Source organism: Leuresthes tenuis, unplaced genomic scaffold (assembly GCF_036924035.1).
Source record: "Leuresthes tenuis unplaced genomic scaffold, fLeuTen1.0.hap1 SCAF_19, whole genome shotgun sequence".
Classification (NCBI taxonomy): domain Eukaryota; kingdom Metazoa; phylum Chordata; class Actinopteri; order Atheriniformes; family Atherinopsidae; genus Leuresthes; species Leuresthes tenuis.
In genome coordinates, this window is record NW_027325373.1 from 5527512 (window position 1) to 5548044 (window position 20533).

The following is a 20533-nucleotide window of genomic DNA, read 5'->3' on the forward strand; positions in this document are numbered from 1 at the left end:
TTTTACCTCATCCCACTTCGCATCTCACTATGTGGGACAGTACAGGGTCATTCACTGCATCTTTCAATCAGAAATTCTCCTCCCATTCTTTACTGACGTCAGGTCGGGGGCCTGCACACAGGCCGGGGGCCTGTACCTGTACGCTCTCCTTCCTCACCTGTGCCTGTTGAAAAGTGCACAGATATACCTGGAAAAGACAGTCTTGAAGGCAGCATATGTTGCACTAAAATCTCAACGTTTCTGAATTAATACCATCATCATAGAAGTGATACATTTCCACATCACTGTAAAGTCACCATGTCTTGTTTTTTAAAAACACAGTCCACTTCAAAGAGGCATTTGTGCTTGACAAAGTCCCCTATATCATGGGTTCATACTGTCTGCATTAAATCCTCCATCAGAAAAGGTTCAGATTAGGGCTGGGCACATTAACACGTTATTTTTGCGTTAACTAATTAATTAATTATCACAGACAATTATTTGTCTCGCATTAACGCAGTTTTTATTATTCATTATTTTTATTGTGCTTTATTGTGCATCTGTTGCTCACCGGCTTTTATTTTGAAAAAGTCCATCGTGAGCGAGCCTGGTATGTTGCTTACTGCTGCGGCGCTCACAGGAAACAGCCAGAAAAGAAATAAAATGGCAGATGAAGTGAGCCAAACAAACATGGAGAAGGTTACGGAGTACGGCGACCACATGACTGCACAGTTCCAATAAAAGTGCGTCATATGCTACTTTTGAAGTCATTATTGGATTTTGTGTATAATAATGTGATTAATCACAGGAAATCATGTAATATTTAATATTTACCAAGCCCTAGTTCAGATATTATTTAAAACACAAAGTTCTATGTTTTCTTGCTGGACAGCTGATTCTGCCACCTTCATTTGATGTGAAAACAAAGGACTGATGAGAGTGGAGAAAAGAAAAGACATTTAAGACAAACTGACTACAACGCTCCCATCTATATTCCATTTATGAGGCACTCTTACCATTTAAATGTATGCTACATAAGTAGGATCTACTCATATCAATATATTATAATGTGATGTTTGGCCTTAATGGAAAATCAATAGCGAGACAAGCCCACCACCGGTGAGACCATACAAAAGCAATTTCTAAATTGACATATGGAGGGTCTATGTGATTGATTCCGACTGCTGTTGGATTTTAATACCGTTCACTCCGAGCTCATTGACTCTCAGACGTCGTCTTGTGGTTTATCTACAAACTGCCAAGTGAGTCCTTGTCTCCTTTTTCTTCCATCTCATCTTTTTTCCCTCCTTCTTCTCTCGGGCATTCATCTCAGTCTATACCAGTGAGAGTGGATGCGTTGGATTCGACCAGATGCGTCAGATAAATGAGCAGATGACTTTCCACAAAGACATCCTCATTGTAATCGATTTCACAGGACAAAATACAGTTTATTCACATCACACCTCTACCAACTAATCCCCTCGCTTTAGTACGAATAAAACATGTTTGGTCAGCTGAAGAGCTACAGCGTTAACATGCCCATTGGTAGCAGCTGTCTTCGCCACTTTAATGACATCATAATATCCGCGCCGCTTGTTTGAACTGCACACAAGCCAAGTTCAGAAGGGGCTAACATCCTGTAGCCCACCCCTGTGTGTGAAGCTACACACAATTAGGACAAAAGGATTAGAACAAGAAGAGACACTTTCCGCTGCATCCAACAGGATGCGCTGATCCTGGATTACAAGCCAATCCTTCCCCCTTTCAACTTTACTCGCCGCTTTTTTCCAAATCCACGGCAAGAAAAGATGCCACATCCCCGAAACCTTTTTTGTTTCCAGTGTTGGACACCAGTACTCAGTACCAGTTTTTCATCGCCTGCTTAGCCCATTCAGATCTGATGCGATATATATATATAGCCATGCCAATGTTTAGACTCACAGCTGAATAGGTTAAACTACAAAATAAAGCAAGTACAGTCACAATCCCGGGGTTAAACCCATGACCTATTTCCATCCATCCACTTTCCACCACTTATCCGCATCTGGAACAAACAGACAGCAGGCGGTGAAAAGTGACCAGATGTGCTTCTGTGCAGATAGGCACAGCTGCTGGGGTTATCCTGAGGCACTCCCAGGTTTCTGGAATAGTCCAACTGAAAGAAGATGTGGTCAGACTAACCCAAAAGGAACACTTCCTTAAGGAATCCTGAGAGGACGCTGAACCAAGTGGCTAAATTTCACGGAATTGAATATTTAACGACTAAATCAAATAATCAAACTTGCAGCTGTGCACTTATTCCAACAGCAGAGCAGGTTATCCCGCAGAGCTCTAAAAATGGCTCTCACAGACTCAACATCCCTGATCTCCTATAACTTCAAGACAGTCCTCTGGGAGTAGTCACCACAGGATTACTTCAATACAATTCAGTTCAATACAAAAATCCACTCCGCTATCACATAAAAACTCGCCATAAAGGTGGGAAGATGTGCCAGTGAGGCAGGTACCTTAAAAGCTGAGCCACACACGTTCATGCAGTACAGCAGCTGCAGACTGGTAAGAAAGGCAGCATCTTAGACTGTTAGCAGCTTGCACAACACGCACACACAAAGAGGGTGGCTTCCTTCTTTGGTCTGCACTCTTTCCTGCCATTCTAATTCACAAGTTTGTATACTGAACATTTCATTTCCCTTTTTTGTCACTGATTAAATCCCTGAAAAACCTCATGGACATGACATATTCAAAGGTATTTCCATACGATCTGAACATGCCTTAAAAGCGCTCACAGCTTTGCCTCACACACACTCTCACACAGATCTATGACTGCCTCTCCGTCGCTAAAGCTCATCGGGTGAACCTCGACTCTGCCAAAAAGCTTCTTCAACACTAGCAAGACATTATAACAGTCTGCTAATGTTGAAGAAACTGGTTACCAAACAGTAATGTTCCCTGAAAACCACAGACCTTCCACGTATGTGGAGTCGGACAACCGTGAAGTTCACTGTCAAAATCTGAGGCGTAAAACTACAAAAAAAAGCCAAACTGCTGTACAAATCCAACCAGAAAAACACCATCTTTAAGGTCACACAGCTCTGAATAGAACCGTCGACAGCACTGTTTTTCAGCTGTCCGTGGTGTGCAGAGCGTGCTTGGTGACTAAAAGTCAAACATTTATCTCTCATTTGTAGTTTTTAACTCACCTTGCCGAAGTCTCTGACATCAAATAGGTCAAAAGGGTCGAACAGTTCGCTGTTTCGCAGGCCAAACTTGTCGTGACACACCTTGAGAAAGGTCCGGATGTTCTTCAGACACAGGAACTATGAAGAGGGGGGGAAGGAAACAAAACAGCATAAATGTCTGCTCAGAATTCATTGAGGTAATTGTGGCAACACTGAAAAGCTAAAATCCTTATTTTATCAGAATAACAGACGATCCACCGGTCTGTTTAATATTCCACATCAATGCCACAGCATTCTTGTAAATATTTCATTTCCTGGTTGATGGCGGCGAGGCTTTTTAATTCACCCCCCTCCTGGTGAATGAGTGATTATCCAGCACCAGAAGGTGAGCAGGATGATTGCTGCTCGAGCTTGATGGTTTGCCTCTCTGACAAAGACAAGGAGAGCCACAGAGGAAAGTGTCTCCTGACACCCTTCAAGCAAAACGAGGTGCCCTCAGACAAGCCCACCGGCAAAAGACCTGCCCCGGGGTTCAGGTGGCTCCACGTCCTCCTGAGACACTGACCTCCGACTACAAGATCGCAAATCTGTCAAACAACAACCAAGGAAATACGCTACATTTGCGGATGTTGTATTCACAGATAATTCCCATTAGACTTTTACAACTGTTCAAATCACGAAAAAAAGAATAAAAAAAATACTGAATATTACTCAGCCCATCAGCTACACCATCACACAGACAAAACCTCGAGGGCTGAGGTACAAACCTGGTACTGCGGTACTGAAAAATTAATGACAGCCATCCCTGACCCCATTTTTTCTGTGTGTGAGGAGCACATTAGTTAGAATGCAAATTCGGACGTTGCTCAGACCGGCCCGTTCTTTTCTCTGTGTGTGTGAGCGATATGAGCTGATGAACGGGAAGCAGAAAGCACACACAACACAGATTTGAGGGGGAGTGTCTATATGGAGCAACAACGCTTGACAGCACACCTCATCATGGCAGTGGCTGTTGTGTAAGACTGGTGGACCAGCCACCAACCCAACGAGTCAAATTTCAAGTTAACGTTCGAATTCCGGCAGCAGTATTACCCCGTAAAGCATCTCTGTCACCTGAGGTGCACGCTGTCCTCGTTTTAACTGCACAGGAGCTCTGCTCTGTGATAATTCATGCGGGCCTCTCCGGGCCACACCTGAGAGCCCTGCTGACTCATTCTCATTCATGTGGGCACATCTGCTCGGTCTCTGTGTCGCAGGTGTGAGTCCCCGTAAGAGAGCCGCACCAGCCAGTGAAAAGAAACGCCATTGGTTGGCTGGCCAAAGTGACATTTGCAGTTCAGCAGTTGAGGTTATCGCGCCTGCTGATCAACTCTGACTGTAGGGAAGAAAGAGAAAAAAAAGCTCATTTTTCCAGCCCAGATATGAAAAGGTAACATTTGCTGGAGTAGTGTGGAGACAAGAGAAAGCGAGATGAGGGGTGGGGTGGGGTTGAGGGGGGCTCTGCAGATATGGATCAGGAGGGAGGGGAGATGTGCTGGACATTCTAATGCTCCAATGTCTGTTTGGCGATACAAGAGCCAGGGTAGTGTTAGGAAGAAAGAAAAGAAAAAAGAACCTATTTCATGCGGAGTGGGGAGTGTGTGTGCGCTTTGGGAATAAACTGAACATGGTCATCTCCGTCGGCTGAAGCTGCCTTCAGCACAATCAATCTTGGGTAGCCTCATGCAGCCAAAGCTAGGGGTGGAAATTTTTCCTTTTTTCTGTGCTGAGTGCATCTTCCACAAGCAGCAATAACTGAAAAAAGCACATCCACTCCGCTGTAACGGGCTATAAACCCGACTTCATATGCAACTCAAAAGCAAGTGTTTGTTTCCGTCATTTCATGCCTGAAAACATCAAATCCTTTATATTGTTTCCTCGCTTCGGAGAGAGCCATGGCACGCTTTCAGATATTTCTCTATCTGTTGGCAAGACTTTCACATGGAGACTGAACACAAACTGAACCCTTTAAATATTTAAAGCAGATCTTAATCGCGTTGGTTAGGATTGTGAAAGCCATCAAGCAACAGTCATCATATGGTTGAACTTCTATGATAAGCATCTGTTTGTCTTACATCGAGTGAAAAACTAATAAAAGAAACCCCCTGTTCACTTCTTTGGAAAATAATTGATGGCTGCAGCCCTATTGTGAAACAATCTTACCAATTTCTTACCGATTCATCAGGAAAAAACATCTAATCTGAAGCAGATTTTAACAGCGAGTGCAGCAAATACAATCTTTCCTCCTTCAGGTCTGCAGATGGGATCATTACCACACTGTTATATTAGTGCAGGACCTTGTGGTTGTCATTTAATGAGACAAAAAGACACTTACTCCCACATGTGGTTTTATGACAAAAACAGTAATAAAAGGCAAGTGGAAGGGAAACTTAATAATATGAACGTCCTTTTAGAGTGCAAAAAATACACGCTCAGGCCTCACAATAATTCTAAGAACTACTCAGGTTTTTTTTTTAAAAGACGAAAAAAGTGACGTTCTGGAAGAAAGAGTAAATTAAAAATATGAATAAAAAACACAAAAAAACAGAGACAGATGTGAACCCAGCTGTACAATGACAGCAGGCTTTTTACAAGTGGGGAGCGTGCGTTCTGCCGGAGCCACGTTTTGACTTCTCACTCAGGTGCTTGTTGTCAGGAGGAGGGGGGGGGGCGCTCAGACAGAGAGGGAAGCAGGAGGGAGAGGGGAAGAAGAAAAGAAGAACTGTCAGGTAACAAAGACCCGTCACACCCCTGACAAGCTCCTCTACCATATCACCACACAACATCACACAGAGAATAATGCATTATTCTTCTGACAGGGGGGGTCCTTATCTGCACACAATCCAACATGCTCATATCTGAGGAGGTACAAATTAGGGCTTCCTCCTGAAACTTGAACAACACCAAATTAAGGAGGTGGGATGCAGGAAAAGTGCAAGGATGATGATAAGGGCGGGGGTTAAAGAAGGAATGTGACTTGTTTAGCTAAAACTGTGGCTCTTTGGTGTTTGGGGTGGGTGGGTTGGCTGGGGAGGAAAAAGCCAAAAAAGAACTCAATACACAAAGAGCAAAAGAGAAGGAGGCTTGCATGTAAGGCTGGGAATTTAGAGGAAATGCTTCCACACGTAATCTGATGGGAACTTAAAACCCAGGTCCAGGATCAGTGGATGAGCAAGGAAACGCAGAAAGGAGTCGAAACAAAGCAATTCACAAGTAGAAAGGTGTGACTCGGACATAACGCTGCAAATACAGAGTCCCGCTTTTGGCTCAGGCTCGCCTTATTTCCCACAGCAGTGATAATACTCTCATTGTCTTGGGAAATAAGCAGTTAATGTTAATCTAATACCGTTCATTATATCATTGCAAAAAAAGAAAAGAACACTGTTGTCCATTTCAGAAACACTCACCCCGGAGGAACATAACGTCACCCTGCAGGTGCTTTTCACGGAGAAATAATTAGCAAGGAGAGAAGAGGAGGAGGAGGAGGGTGGGGTGAGTCAGAGAGACGACCAGATACTCAGACGGCCAGTCAGAGGATTGGAGTCAAAGAAAGAGACTGATGTTTGTCTGGGATCTGTGAGGAAGACAAATGTCCATTCACACACACCCCCATACAAACACACAAATTGTGTCTAGGGGCAGTGAGTCGTGTACCCTCAGAACGTCAGGAGGAGATCTGTCTGCGGGTGACTGAGCACCAAGAAAAGGAGCTCGGATGACCACACGAAGAGACTGGCAGAGCAAGATCTGACACACACACACACACATCTACAAAGCAGCGCTAACACGCATCCACGCACAACTGCCAGGAAGAGGTGATGCGGGATCTTAAACTCGAGCCGCTTTTATCAAAACAAACAACGTGGAAAAAAAACTGAATTTATCCGCTCTGATCAGCAAACATCACATCCAGGTGACATGCTTATTTCCAACATGACGCCACTCTAAAAAATATCAACCACGGAGGCAAAGAAAGCTTCTTAGCTCCGTCGCTAGCTGACGCCACTCTGCAGTCTAAGATTTTGCTCAGTTGGCGTCGAGTTTGAGGACATCAAACTCATACATCCGTGTTATTAGTTATGCTACTAGTTACTGAACGTTGGTGTGTGTGACTGGAGCGGTGTTGATCCACAATCTGTCTGCCACGGTATTGTTGAACATCATGTAAAAGCTCCATCAGACTCCTCCATCAGACAATCTAGATTAAGCAATAACAAAGCCAATGGATTAAGCACCCACCGGTCTGCTATGCGTTTACTAATCTATACAACACATTGATCTGGAGAGTCTTCATAAGTGCACACTTCCTTGCCTGTGATCTTTGAATTCCTTTATTTGGAATCGATATCTGCTTTGATGATTTCAAAGCAGCAAGAGTTTCCCCAGCACTGAAAGCACGTGAGGGTTGGAGGAGAGAACTTAGGTGCAGATTCTCTGGACTGATTTCTGTGTAAAGAATTCGGTGTTCATTTCCCAGGAAAATCAACAAAAAAAAGTGCCAACAGCGTGCAAAGTTAAAGAGCTGAGGAGCGAACGAGTGACTGGTTTGAACCCCAACGAGAACATCAAGCCAGTCTCAAACAAATTTATGATCCAACTACAGCAGCAAAATAAATGTAACTTTATCAGTTAACAGCGGTTCCTTTGATGGTTAACACTCATAGCTTTAAAATAGAAAGTTTCTTTATGCTGAAACTAAAACACTGAGATTTTGGAGGTGTAGGCAGCTGAGTACATGCTCAGGCGACATGTGCCATGTGACACCCAGCCAGCTGATGAGCAAAGGAGATTCCTCTGTTCCACTTCCAGGTCACACAGATGTTTAAAGCAGCGAGCCTGCTCCTGCAAATTAGAGGCTACTGCATGAATAATACATTGCAATAGTATGAAAACGTGTTAATCTTATCCTATTACCCCCTGAAAGCCTGTTAGCAGGGAGGGATTGACCACAGTTTTAAATCGAGAACAAACCTTAGCAGTCGAGGCAGAACTGCTTCATAAGGGACGCCCACGTGGCTCGTATTAAAATATGGAAGTTATTAGGCAAAAGCACGGTTTTTAGTGAGGTTAATCTCAATTAGAAGAGAAGATAATTCAGCTTGGAGCAGAGACTGGTGGGAGAAAGCCAACATGACTGTAGAAAATGGCTCCATAATTAAATCAAGTCCACCTTCACCTTTACACTGGCTACTCATGAAAAAGAAATTTAAAAAAAGAGCACTGATGTAGGACAAGCCTGAGATCAGACAAACGCAGGACCAGGGAGAATGCATTAATGGGACAAGCATAACATGCTCGCTACATAGGTCATCTGTGAGATTACAGAAGCAGCGAACCTGAAGCAAACTATAGAAGAGAGTCCTTCTGGGCGGGGGAAAAAAAATTAAACAAAAAAGTGTGTGAAGAGAGTGAAAAAAAAGAGAAGTGGTATGTCTTCAAGGAACAACACTGTCCTCTCTCTACTGAGGTGGAAATAATCACAGCAAGGAGCAAAGGATCTGCTCTCATGGATTATGCTGAGAAACAGGAGATGGGGCTAGGTTTATTAGCCAACCAGTAGTGCCAGGAAGAATATCATTATTATGCTACATTGCTTATTCTCTAAATGATGCCACTGGAACTGTTACAAAACAGTTTATAGAGAGCATTTTAGTACTACTGGAGGCACCGTTACTTTCAGTCAGTACAAAGATCAGCAACTTGGTAAAAACCTACATTTAGGCAAATGAGAAACTAAATGCCCAGAGTGTGCAATGCAGTGACATCTAGTGGCATAAATGGCCGATTGCAGTCAAAACGTGAGAAAAAGTATGATGGCAGCAAAAAATGTGACAAAAGGAAAAAATGCAAGACCCACCCTATGCACAGTGTTTGATTTGTCCCTTCAGGACTACTGTAGGTAGATGGAGAAGCAGCGAAGACGATGGCTGGAGCATCTTTGGATAGAAACTGCTCATTCTGAGGTAAGGGAAACACACTGATCAAAAGCACCAAGCTGAAGTAAAGTCTCGGTACAATGTTGATCCACCATGTCACTTGGCGTCGATTCTGAAACTATTCATTTGTTCAGTCTTCTGATGACTCCACTGGAAACCCAAAATATTTTGGCCTAACATGTCAAATAGGTATCAAAATGGGTTGAGTTCTGGTGACTCTGAAAACCAAAACTAATGTAAAGAGATTCTCTAAGCTTGTGAATGGGGACGGAATCATTGTGGAAGACAATCAACAGGATCACTCAGAACAACTTTACATTGATTTGAAGTGATCTGCCGCTGTTATGGGATGAATGAATCAGAGAATAACCTCCAGATCATTTCACTCTATACTTCAAGGGCTGCGGTGTTGCCTTTACTCTGTCACTCGTCTGTCTGGAGACAGATGAAAGTTTGTAAAAACACAAATTTTTCTCTTTGAACCCTAAAGAGTCTTTTTCTTCATGTATCATAAATCACTGCAGTTGAAGCTTTGCACAGATAGTTCTACAGATTATTTCGACAGGATGAATCACAGCAAATGTGTTTTGCAGCGGTTTTGTCTGGCGGTTATTCAGAAACGTTTCGGCACGAAATCTTGCATCCAGAACATTTTATGAGAAAATGTTGAATACCTGAGCGGATAATTGGTTTACTAATCAGCCACAGACCAAAGTTAAATATGCTCTTTATGAAGAAACTTTAGTTATTCATGTATTTTCCATTTGTTAAACAGGAAGATACCTCCACGAGGCCACTTATGGAGCTGAAACAGCTTTGGTCTTCATTAGGGATGCATTGATTGATGGGCCAGTTCTCAAAATCTGCCACTTTTCACCATGACCAGCTTTGTCCGGTAAACACTTTTTTAACCTATCTATTTATTTAGTCATTGACATGCGAGTGACTCCGCCATCCACACAGCCAACACCGTGTTTTGACCATTTTCTGATTCCAAAAAGATAAGTTATGTCTCTACTCTGTCACCTCTGACATAGTCAGACTAGTGGGTTCCTTCTATGTAGTTTATTGTTAGCTTTATATAGCTTGTTAAATCTTGTAAGTTGTAATTTGTAAGTCGCTTTGGATAAAAGCATCTGCTAAATACATAAACATAAACATTAAACAAGTTGACTAAGCACAGTTTCCAGCTCCATCATTGTTCATGCAATACTCCTCTAAATGTTTAGTCACAGAGAGGCAGAGTGCAAGCAAAAATGTGAAACATTTATTGAAATGAAGGTCAGACTGAAGCAATCTACCCGACACGAGTTTTCAATTTCAGCTGTCCGTTAATATTTTCTCATTTCTTGCTGCCTCAAAGGACCAGTAATAATTCACAAATCTTCTATTTTGTTTCCAGAAGTGGTAAAAACTACATGCAAACTTCTACTTTTCATTCAGAGCATGAAAGGATTCACCTTTGCATGACCAGCCCCATCTACACATGCCGCTTCAAATAGAAGCAGCCGAGTTTTTTTTCTTTTTATTACTTTCTACCAAATATCATCATCACTGTCTGCAGCTGGAAACAGAACGCCGTGGTTGCATCATTCCCCCCCCGCCCAGCAACGGCTTTTAAAACAAAAATCAATCACTGAATAACGCAGTGCATAACGCAGTCCTCCAGGTTCTATCCACTCGTCATATAAATACTACTGTATCCAAGCAACAGACCATGCTGCTGAGACTCAGGAGAGGAGGATGTGTTTGAGACTTTCTCACTCAGGCTTAGCGGCAGACGCAAGGCGTGATGAATGTGTGAAGGAGGTCCGCCGAGAATCCCAGACACCCATGGATCAATGGCCATGTAATTTATGACGTGGGACCAGGGACAGGAAGACTGCATTTATCTTTTTCCCTGCTGAGTTTCACTCACAACTAAAGACCCATTGTGGTGATTTAGACCCCCCACAAGATGCATTACCTGTTACTTCTTACCTTCCTCAACAAATGCTCACGTCGTACAAACGAAAGTTAAATATCATTTAGATAAAGACAGTCATACAACAGTCATAGCTCATTAAGTCTCGTGGTAGTAAATAATATTTCGCCAAGTTACGTTCCCATGAGGCTGGCACACGCAAGGCAGGAAATAAATGAATGATTAACTAGATTCTGTATTGATTTACGTGTTTTGACACAGCTGGAGTACAGCAAGTTTAGAGCCCACTTAACAACTCAAATTCTATTTTTGCTTGGCGGAATTTAAAAAGATTCTTCAGTGGCTCAAAATCAAATCACAAATTCACTGAAAGTCAAACCCAGACGCATAGAGTTTTTATCCTTTCAGGAATTCTGCCAAGTGTTTCTATAAGAATTCTACAAGACTCTACAAGACTCATACTGAGAACAGCGTGTATTTGGTGCAGTTAGGAAATAAAATAGAGCGATTTTTCAGTCAAGCGTTAAGTAAATTCTTTGCTGCTTTTATTACTTCGAATAAAGTTAAATTAGTTTGTCTTTGATTTCAGAATCTTCTTGTGTGATTGGCGTGGGCATGTTTCATGGTACACCAGAGTTCTAAAATGTCACAAACTACTAAAGATTTTTAAACGATATTTTTTCAGCTAAAGTTTTTAAGACAGGTGCATCATCCTTTATGTCACCCTTTTCAGTAAAACTGTGAGATCATTAATTTAAATGAATCATAAATCATTAATTTGCAGCTATAGCTACAACCAGAAGGAATGGATTAGACCAGAAGCTAAAAGCACTGTTAGAGCAGGATGTTTTTCACCCCTTTGTTTGAGGAGGCTATCAGGTGCACAGAGGGATGCAGCTCTGTGCTCTTGATGGCAGTGATTATCTCCAAGGTGACTAATGCTATTAACATGGAGAACAGCCTCTTAATTACCCAACTGACTCTAGGGCTGAGCACGGCCTGCTTTAATCATTACACAGCTCAGATAAACAAGAGTTCAGTCCTTGCACAGCTTCGGAACAGAACACAATACAGCAATCAGCCAGTTTACAGATTAAGTGATTGGACAGGTGGATATTGTGAGGTACAGATTATACCCACTCGGTGCTGCCCTGAACGTTGGCGAGCTCTCCACTGGTAACTCAACCAGAGGGAATGCAATGTGAATCAACTGCAGCCGACTTATAAATGTCGAAACAAAAAAGTCAACGACTCACGTTTGGATTCTTTACATACTGAGAAAGAGGGAAGAAAAAAAAAGGATAGTTTTAGGCTGTTTGTGTAATTAGCGAGTTATGAACATATTTCCAAAAGTCATCCTATCCTAGAACAAGGACCCTGACGAGTGAAGCCACTGTGTTAAATTAGGGCTGCAACAGCTAATTGATTCAAATCAAATATCAAAGATTAGCTGGGTGCTGGATGTGATGTGCCATATGTGCAATAAAGTGCAAGCAATAATTGATTAACCAGATAGACCGTTAATCAGTTAGTTACTAGAGTCAGTCATTAGTTGTATATCTATTTATTTTCTTTTAAGTATCTGTGTATGAAGCAGTCAGTGTCTTACCTGCAGTAGAAAGCAATCAGAGTGCTCTCACTTTGGAGAAGCAAGGAGGGAGGCTGAAAAGCTAGCCAAGCTAACAGGTAAAACAAACCAATTTTTGCCATAGAAAACAACCCAAACCTCCAACTTAAAGCACTTCAAATGTGGATTATTTTTTAACCACTTCGCTTTGGCTTTTGACACTCACTTTGGGATAATATATTTGTACCCCCCTCTTAGATGGGCTGTCCTGTAGAGTTAAAGGGCTCCTCCGTCTGTACTGCATTTCACCTTGTCTGGGGGTCGGTTTGTGGGCACTGGGGTGCGTCCTAACACACGCCTTGGGGCCAGAACGCCTCCAAGACCATAACCAAGGGGCCAAACAGCACTCAGTTTCCATCTGTCACCACTGGGAGGACATGCATCGGGCTAACTGGAGAGGCCTTTCAATGGCAGAAGAAACTGTGCTGGCCAGTGGAGAGGGCAGGAGGGAAAACATTTCACACAGTCGAGATAATGCATACCTAACACGATATCAACATTATCGTTGAGCTCTCTGTCTTGACAGGGTAGCTGTTTGGCACGTTTAAAAAGTCGTGTGACTTGTGTCAGTGCAAATAAGTCACAGTTGGCTCGTCTTTCTGACCCTGTATTATTTGGTCCGTATCGGGAGGAACTTCCCTGATGCACCAACATTTTGGCCTAAATGAAGCATCTTTGTTTACACTTTAGCCAGACAGCTTTAGGTCAGTGAATGCTGTCCTCTGTCACATTCTATCACATGGACACTCTTTTTTATTTTGGCTCGTATCACGCAGCGTGGCCACAGTCGACAACACTGCAAGCGCACTTCCTGTTTATACCTCCACTGCAAATTACACTGGAAAGCTTGTTGGCGCTGTCCCTCACAATTAATCACTGTTGAGGCAAAAACATTGTCACAGCAGAAAGGGGGAGAGAAAAAGTAAGCGGGGGAAGCATTTGAGGGTGATGTGTGTGTTTTTGTAGATGCTTAAGCTGAACGCACAGAGATAGAAGGAGCCCCTCTCATCTTCAAGACAGCTAATTATTCATTTACATCGCTCCTTCTCCATTATCAGAGGAAACGGTCATCAATTACCCACACCTGTCCCAATGATCTTCCCTGTGTCATTTCGGTTGAAATTGAATTAACTGCAGAGGATATCTGTGACCCAGCTGTACTGCCCGCTTGCATGAAGACTGAAGCTAAATCTGAGACATCAAATAGCAGAGAAAAAGGGCTTAACTCTTATCTTTTTTAAAGACAGTCAAAGTGAGAACCAGAAGTCTGGAAGAGAAAGAGATACAAAGAGCCTTGTCAGACGGATATAGCAGCGGTGGAGAGCAGGGCGGGATCAAACGTCCAGTTTCTGCCGATAATCCTCCTCGAGAGAAGGGGAGGTGGGGGATGGAGGCAAGAGCGGCGGTGTGGAGAAGAGAAGAGGGGAAGCTGGTTTCTGTGCCACAGAAAGCAAATGTTACTGGCTTTTTCATCCGGCAGGCGAGGAGACGCCAGCCCCTCCACAGCTCTCCAGACAGTCTGGCACACGGGCCACAGGAGGAAACCTTTGGAAAGATCACAGCCCCGAGCCTGGAGCATGGAAAAGCTTTGTGTATATTCTGCATGTGGGTGTGTGAGTTCGGGTGAGAGAGAGAGGGAGTGAGTGTGTGTGTGTGTGTGTGTGTGTGCTCCTGCCCATGTGTAACTGCTTATGCCTTTCAGATGTAACAGTGTGGCTGTTCAGTAAGTGGGGGTTTTAGCCCACTTACAATGTCTGAAATCCACAACATGGCAGTAGTCTAAACGAACTAAGAATGTTAAAGGTTCTGCCTCTTTTTTCGTACCTCCATTAAACTAAGAACATGTATGACCTATTCAGTCACATGGCAAATATGTCAAGCACCATATCATTATGAAGGGTTTTTATATGAGACACCGCAAAACATGAAGCTCTAAAAATACACGAGGAATCCTCATTTTAGGCAAAGCCGTCGCGTTCCCTCGCAAATATAAGTCAGCCATGTACAGGATTGTGTAAAAGGACTGAGCCTACCCTCATTTATTTACATTAATACAAGAAAGTCTGGCTGCTTGGAAGCAAAATATAAAGTGGTCTCGAGCAACAGTTTTCAAATTTCCATTTGGGAACAATAAAGTTCCATTTAATTTTGTTTTTAGCTCTTGAGGCCTCAAGAAGCCTCAAGAACTAAAAATAAACTGAAAGCCACCTAAATGTTTGCACTTTTCAGTAAATCCCTTTTATAACACGAGGTAGCTCAACACCTTTGCACGATACTGTTGGTCAAGGTGTTAATCAATTATTTACACGGTTTTCATTCAAACAAATAAAGCTATAATAAAGCAGTAATGTTATACTGCATTTACCAGTTCAAATAAAATTAAGGCTTTTCGTCATTTGGACTTTTTGTGGTTCCCAATTCCGGACACGACTAAGCTCATTCCTCCACCTGACCCAAAGTTAGGAAAACGCACCAGGTTGGTCAAAACTGCTGCTCTCTCTCCATTAACAACACTGTCATGTCAATCATTACAAAATAACAGCATATTTTCAAAGCTTTTTTCCAGTAAATTCCTTTACGTTGATCATCAAGAGCCACTATAATAATTACCGGATCCCTGAGGGAATGACTGAAGGAAAGGGGACAGTTTTGTTTCATATGATAACGAAGCTGCGAGAGAGCTATGGCTGACATCTCGATGTGTCAGTGAAGAAGCAATGCAGCTAATGAGCAACTGCTAAGTGGCGCTCTGAGCAGCAGCTCCAGGAGGGTACCAGAAGGCGTAGACTTAAGAATCTGAGAGGCGGAAGCGTCTTGATAAACCAGCTCTCTCCTCTCTGTCGCCCCATGACACTGGACATCACCTGCAGCACCTCCTTAAAATAGGAGGGAGAGAAAGCTGTCACTCTGGATTTAGCCTACTTTTCAACATGTGAATTAATTTCAAAGCAGATGGGGGGGGGGGGGGCGGCACTTCCTAAGCTGCTGAATAACAGAGTGGAGAGCTTCACATGAGAGAGAGAGAGGAGCGTGTGGTGACCTAAGGAAAACTAATAGTCGTCGTTTTAAAGCGGATTAGAGCCTTATCATTTTTAAGGATGATTATTCAGAGTTTAGTGCTATCATAAGCATCAGATGGAGAAGAATTACTCTGCAGTCCGCACAAACTCTGACAACGTCAATCCGTCCATCCACACTTCTGTTGTAGGCCTGCATCACCTGAGCACATCGAGGGAATTTTAAAAAAGCGAGTGGTCAGACATGTTTTTATAATGTAAATGGGGAAAAGGCCTCAGGATGGGTGCATCCGATATAAACCTCACTGTGCAGTTCTGATCCCACAGCGCCACACAGCACTGATAAAACTACAAGCTGGGAGCAAGGTGGAGCCACCAGCTCAGCTGTAGTCAGGCTATCTGTGAGTAATTAACATGCAAGCCTATGGCGAGTTAAGCTGATGCACAGCGAGTTTGGGAAATCATATCACAAACAGGCCGTCTTCAAGGACAATCATTAATCATGCCGTCAGCCATCATGACCAGAGTCCTTGAGGTGTTTTTCTATCATGCGTTTCCCTGGCTTGAAATACAAGCTTACTGACTTCTCTAAACGTCTCCTTAATGCGATATCAAGGTTAACACCCATAAGGGAATTTCCTCATGTATTCCTTTTTGCAAACAACTTCAGTGTGTCAGCTTTTACTGTTAGACGCTGCTAAAGAGATGACGCATCTGAGTCACAGGGTAGACCGAGGATACAGATGCCCAAAAGTGCCCCCAAGGGCAGGCGAGGAGGAGGAGACGAGAAATCTGTCAAACCCACAGAGCTGAGTGAACAAACCTGGGCCATGATGTCACCGCATGTCACGCCAGGACACCAGGCGTCATCAGTGAAGAGGATAAAAACCCGCCAAACCAGGCAGGTGGCCAACAGGCCGTAAATGAAACCACATGGAAACAGCAGCACCGAAATGCAGTGTCGTGTGCTCTCACCGGAGCAGAATTCACAATGACGTCATTACCGTGAGATCTACGTAAATATGTCATAAATGTAGGGAAGTGGAGAGGGAAGAATGCAAATGCAGGGAAAATGGTGATCTGAGTTTCTGAGAAGGTTGAGTTGTAGAAATGTGGATTTAAAGGCTAAAAAGATGAGAAAAAAATAAACAAAAGCGGACAGTAATGACCATAGCTTCGTATGATTCTGACCTCTGACCCTGAGCTCCATCAGTAAGCCAGCACTGTGAACACGACAAAATCTCTGCCAAAAAAAAAAGCATCTTCCCTCCAAGGCCCTCAAAATTCATTAAAGCAAAGCAGATCATGAAAAATAAAACGTATATATTCAAAAAGATGATGAAACGCCAACAACTGAGCGACATTGTTATGAAACCTCTGACAGATGGATGCTGCATCATGTGAACAAACCCCAACCATTTCTCTCAGCCGTGTGTACACACACACACACACAGCGTCACACCGACAGCCACGGGTGGAGCTGTGGCGAGCAGATGAAGGGGAAGGTAATTATTTGGATAGCGTTGCGAAAGTGGGAGTGTTGAGAGTGTAATTCTATTTGAACGCGACTCTGGTCCACTCTATTACATGCAGCGGAGCTGGCAGAGTAATGGAATATTTGATCAGCCCAGGCAAAACACAGCAGCTCCAACACTAATATCGAGGAGTCAACCGTCTTTCTTTTTCCTTTTCAGAATCATCCTGATGTTGAGCAGAGACCAGAACAAACTAACCTGACAGAGGACGCAACTCGCATGATAGAATAAATAATGCAGTTTCATAGAGCAGGCCCATAACGAAGAGAAAGCATGCTTCAGCCCGGTACTGTCGTCTGCGAGGTCCATCCTCAACACCTGAGTGAGGCCCTTGGAAACAATGAAGTTTCTGCCGCTTTCTTGCATACATGCACTGGGCTGACATCGGTTCAGAAACTTCGGGCTGACATCGGTTCAGAAACTTCGGGCTGACATCGGTTCAGAAACTTCGGGCTGACATCGGTTCAGAAACTTCGGGCTGACATCGGTTCAGAAACTTCAGCGCTGTGCCGTTGGATCCTGAATGGTTGAAACTTTCCCCTCACACCGTCTGAGGTCATGTTCGGAACCTATTTATTTAGGAGTGTGTGTGTGCGTGCGTGCGTGTATACACATTGGCGCATGCTAGCACACCGTGTGTGTTCAGCCTGATACGGCTGAGATAACAAAAAAGACAAACAGTCCGTTTAGCCTTATCGAAGAAGTTATTGTGCTGACTAAGAGAAAATATATACAGTCAAATAAACCCCAGATACTATCTCAATATAGCTAAACACTACACCAACACAGACTTTTATCCCCCTCCACACACACACACAGCTCAGGCAAAGCCCTCAAAGCAGCTCCACTCTTTAATGACTCCATAGAACGGTCGATAGAGCAGGCACATGTATACTCAGGTGAGCTGAGCTAATGTGCTGGACCCATAACTGGGTTTATAGCTCTCAGTGTAAAAGCAAATGGAGCAAAACCAGAGGCAGAATACTGCAAAAAGATCACCTCTACAATTCAGACATGAAGGACTATGATATTTGCATGAGCAAAAAATCGTTCTGAGTGTTGAGAGGACGCAAACGGAAAGAGGTTTGTGTATGCGCCGAGTGGTTCTGGCAAAAACACACAACCGAAAGTGAGGCTGCAGCACAGAAGAGTACACAACTATCTAGCCCGGAATTCATTGTGTAATCCAAAATACCAGAGCACTGCCAGGAATCCATCCCTCCCTGACAGAACAGTGGAAATGAAATGCAGCTCAAGATCAAGAATTACAAACAGCCTCCAAAAGACCAGCAGGTGAATACTGCATGCAGAAAATCTCTCTTTGATAGCGTCTGGGTAAGTAACACAGACCTGCCACGGGCCAGATGTAGCGTTTGCCTACATAAAAAGACTGAATACACCACAGCGTACAAAGAATGCTATTTATAAAGAACCTTATAAGAGAACATGCAACCTCCAGACATGCTCTGCATCAGGCTTTGCCCACATGTTGAATGGCAGCAAAGAGAAAGCCATTTTTCTCTGCAGAATAAGCTTTAAACTGCTTTCTAACACCAGTTACTACGTCTCTGAGCTACATCAACCTACGACATAACATGTCACAAAGCATTTTTTAAATTCATCTAAAAGGGAATCTGAATTTTCATCCATAATTCCCACTTTATTTGGACAGAATCTAAACTGAAATCCAACAGAGAAGTGCTGAAAAGCAGGATGGTGATCAGGAACATATCAGCCATGTGAGCTATTAAAACATGAGTTTATCTATAGGTCGAGCACGCTTCGGTTCTACAGCTACTGACTTACATCAACCGAGTCCAGTGAATCTGGCCTTAGGTAACAGCTGAGCATGTGAATCCATGGGAAACATATGCTTTGTGGAGTTGCTCACATGCTAAGTAACACTGAAATCACTTAAAGAGGTTTCATGAGGCGTAAGGGGCGTCGTTCCCCAAGCACTTTGTGTTACATAGCTGTTTGTGGGCGTGAGTCGTCTGCAGAGCTACAAAGCAAAATGTCAACGCCAAACAAAGTCATGCTCTTTGCCTAATGATATCACCATGAAACACATTTGTGTAAAGCCTGCCCAGGGGATGCTCACCAACTCAATATGATGCACAAGTTTAAGCTAACATTAAAGCTAGGTTGGTAGCAATGGACCTCAGGAGAAACTCACTGAAGCCTCCTTACTCAACATTAAAAAGCTTGTAATGGTCCTTAGTGACTACTATCAGTTATCATATATATATATTTTTATGTCTGTATTTTAGATGTCTTACTGTTGTGGCACCAGCAGACACCCAACTGTTAAAGAGCTCTATCAAAACTCTCGTCACCGATTAGCATCAGTTCAGCTCACTTGGAACCTCGACTGAGGTAGCACCAAAGCAAAAGTATCAGTTAGTAGAAGTTGAGTGGTACTGTCTATAATGGAAAAAAAAGTCGCACTGTGCAGCATGATAACATGCTGTAACAGATCCCCTCACGATGCAAAGCTTAAAAAAGCACAGTACGGGGATATTTCAAACTGATCTATCAGTGTTTTCTACAGGAATACCACTGATCTTGACAAATGTGCTCTTCAGCTCCATCCACGATGGCAGCGGCAGAATAGAACTGAACAGATCAACACTGACAGTAACAGCAGAGATGTTAGGGTTAATCACAGTAGGCAGTCACCTCCACTCCAACAGATGGGCTGTGTGAATGTGGAAGTTACTCAGGGAGAGTTGACTGTGGAGGCACTAGCTAAACCCAGCAGGAATCCCTGTAAGCTTCTACTTTAAATGATTGAATTCGGTCTTTTTGTGTGTGTGTGTGTTTGCTTGTTTTGTTTAACAGAAGAAAAGGACACTTTAGCAAAAATCATAAACTTGCAATACAAACTTAACAGAACCAAGCCAGCGAGAGATGCATGACGTTCCTCGAGCATTCGTTTTGAATATCTATTTTCAAAATGATTAGTATTTTCTGGACAAATTAAGTAGGTAATTAGCCACCATTTACTGTACTCTTTGCAGGATACAGGCTTATCCAGTTTCACAGCAGCATATTTATCAAAATCAGCAGAATTACAGGCAACATGCGGTTAGAATCCTGCAAAAACACTGCCGAGCTCATCCGTGGACAGCCATCTCCATACTGGTTCAGCGTTTAACAGCAGGAGGACAGCCATTTGCTGATCAAGGCATAGCACAAACGAGGGGCCTCACAACAACAGGTTTTTGCTCTCCGGGAGGCTAATGATAATTAGAAATATACAACTGTCCATCCATCCGTCACACGGCAGGGAGTCGA

The 20533-nt window shown here is 43.2% G+C and overlaps 1 protein-coding gene across 1 annotated transcript in view; it reads right to left on the reverse strand.

The window, feature by feature from the left end:
- The window catches only part of vav2 (vav 2 guanine nucleotide exchange factor), a 169629-nt gene that overhangs the window by 117585 nt on the left and 31511 nt on the right, over positions 1-20533 (reverse strand). The window contains exon 2 of the mRNA XM_072371665.1: positions 3180-3296. Within this exon, the coding sequence (XP_072227766.1) occupies positions 3180-3296 (117 nt within the window). The remainder of the gene's footprint in view (positions 1-3179; positions 3297-20533) is intronic.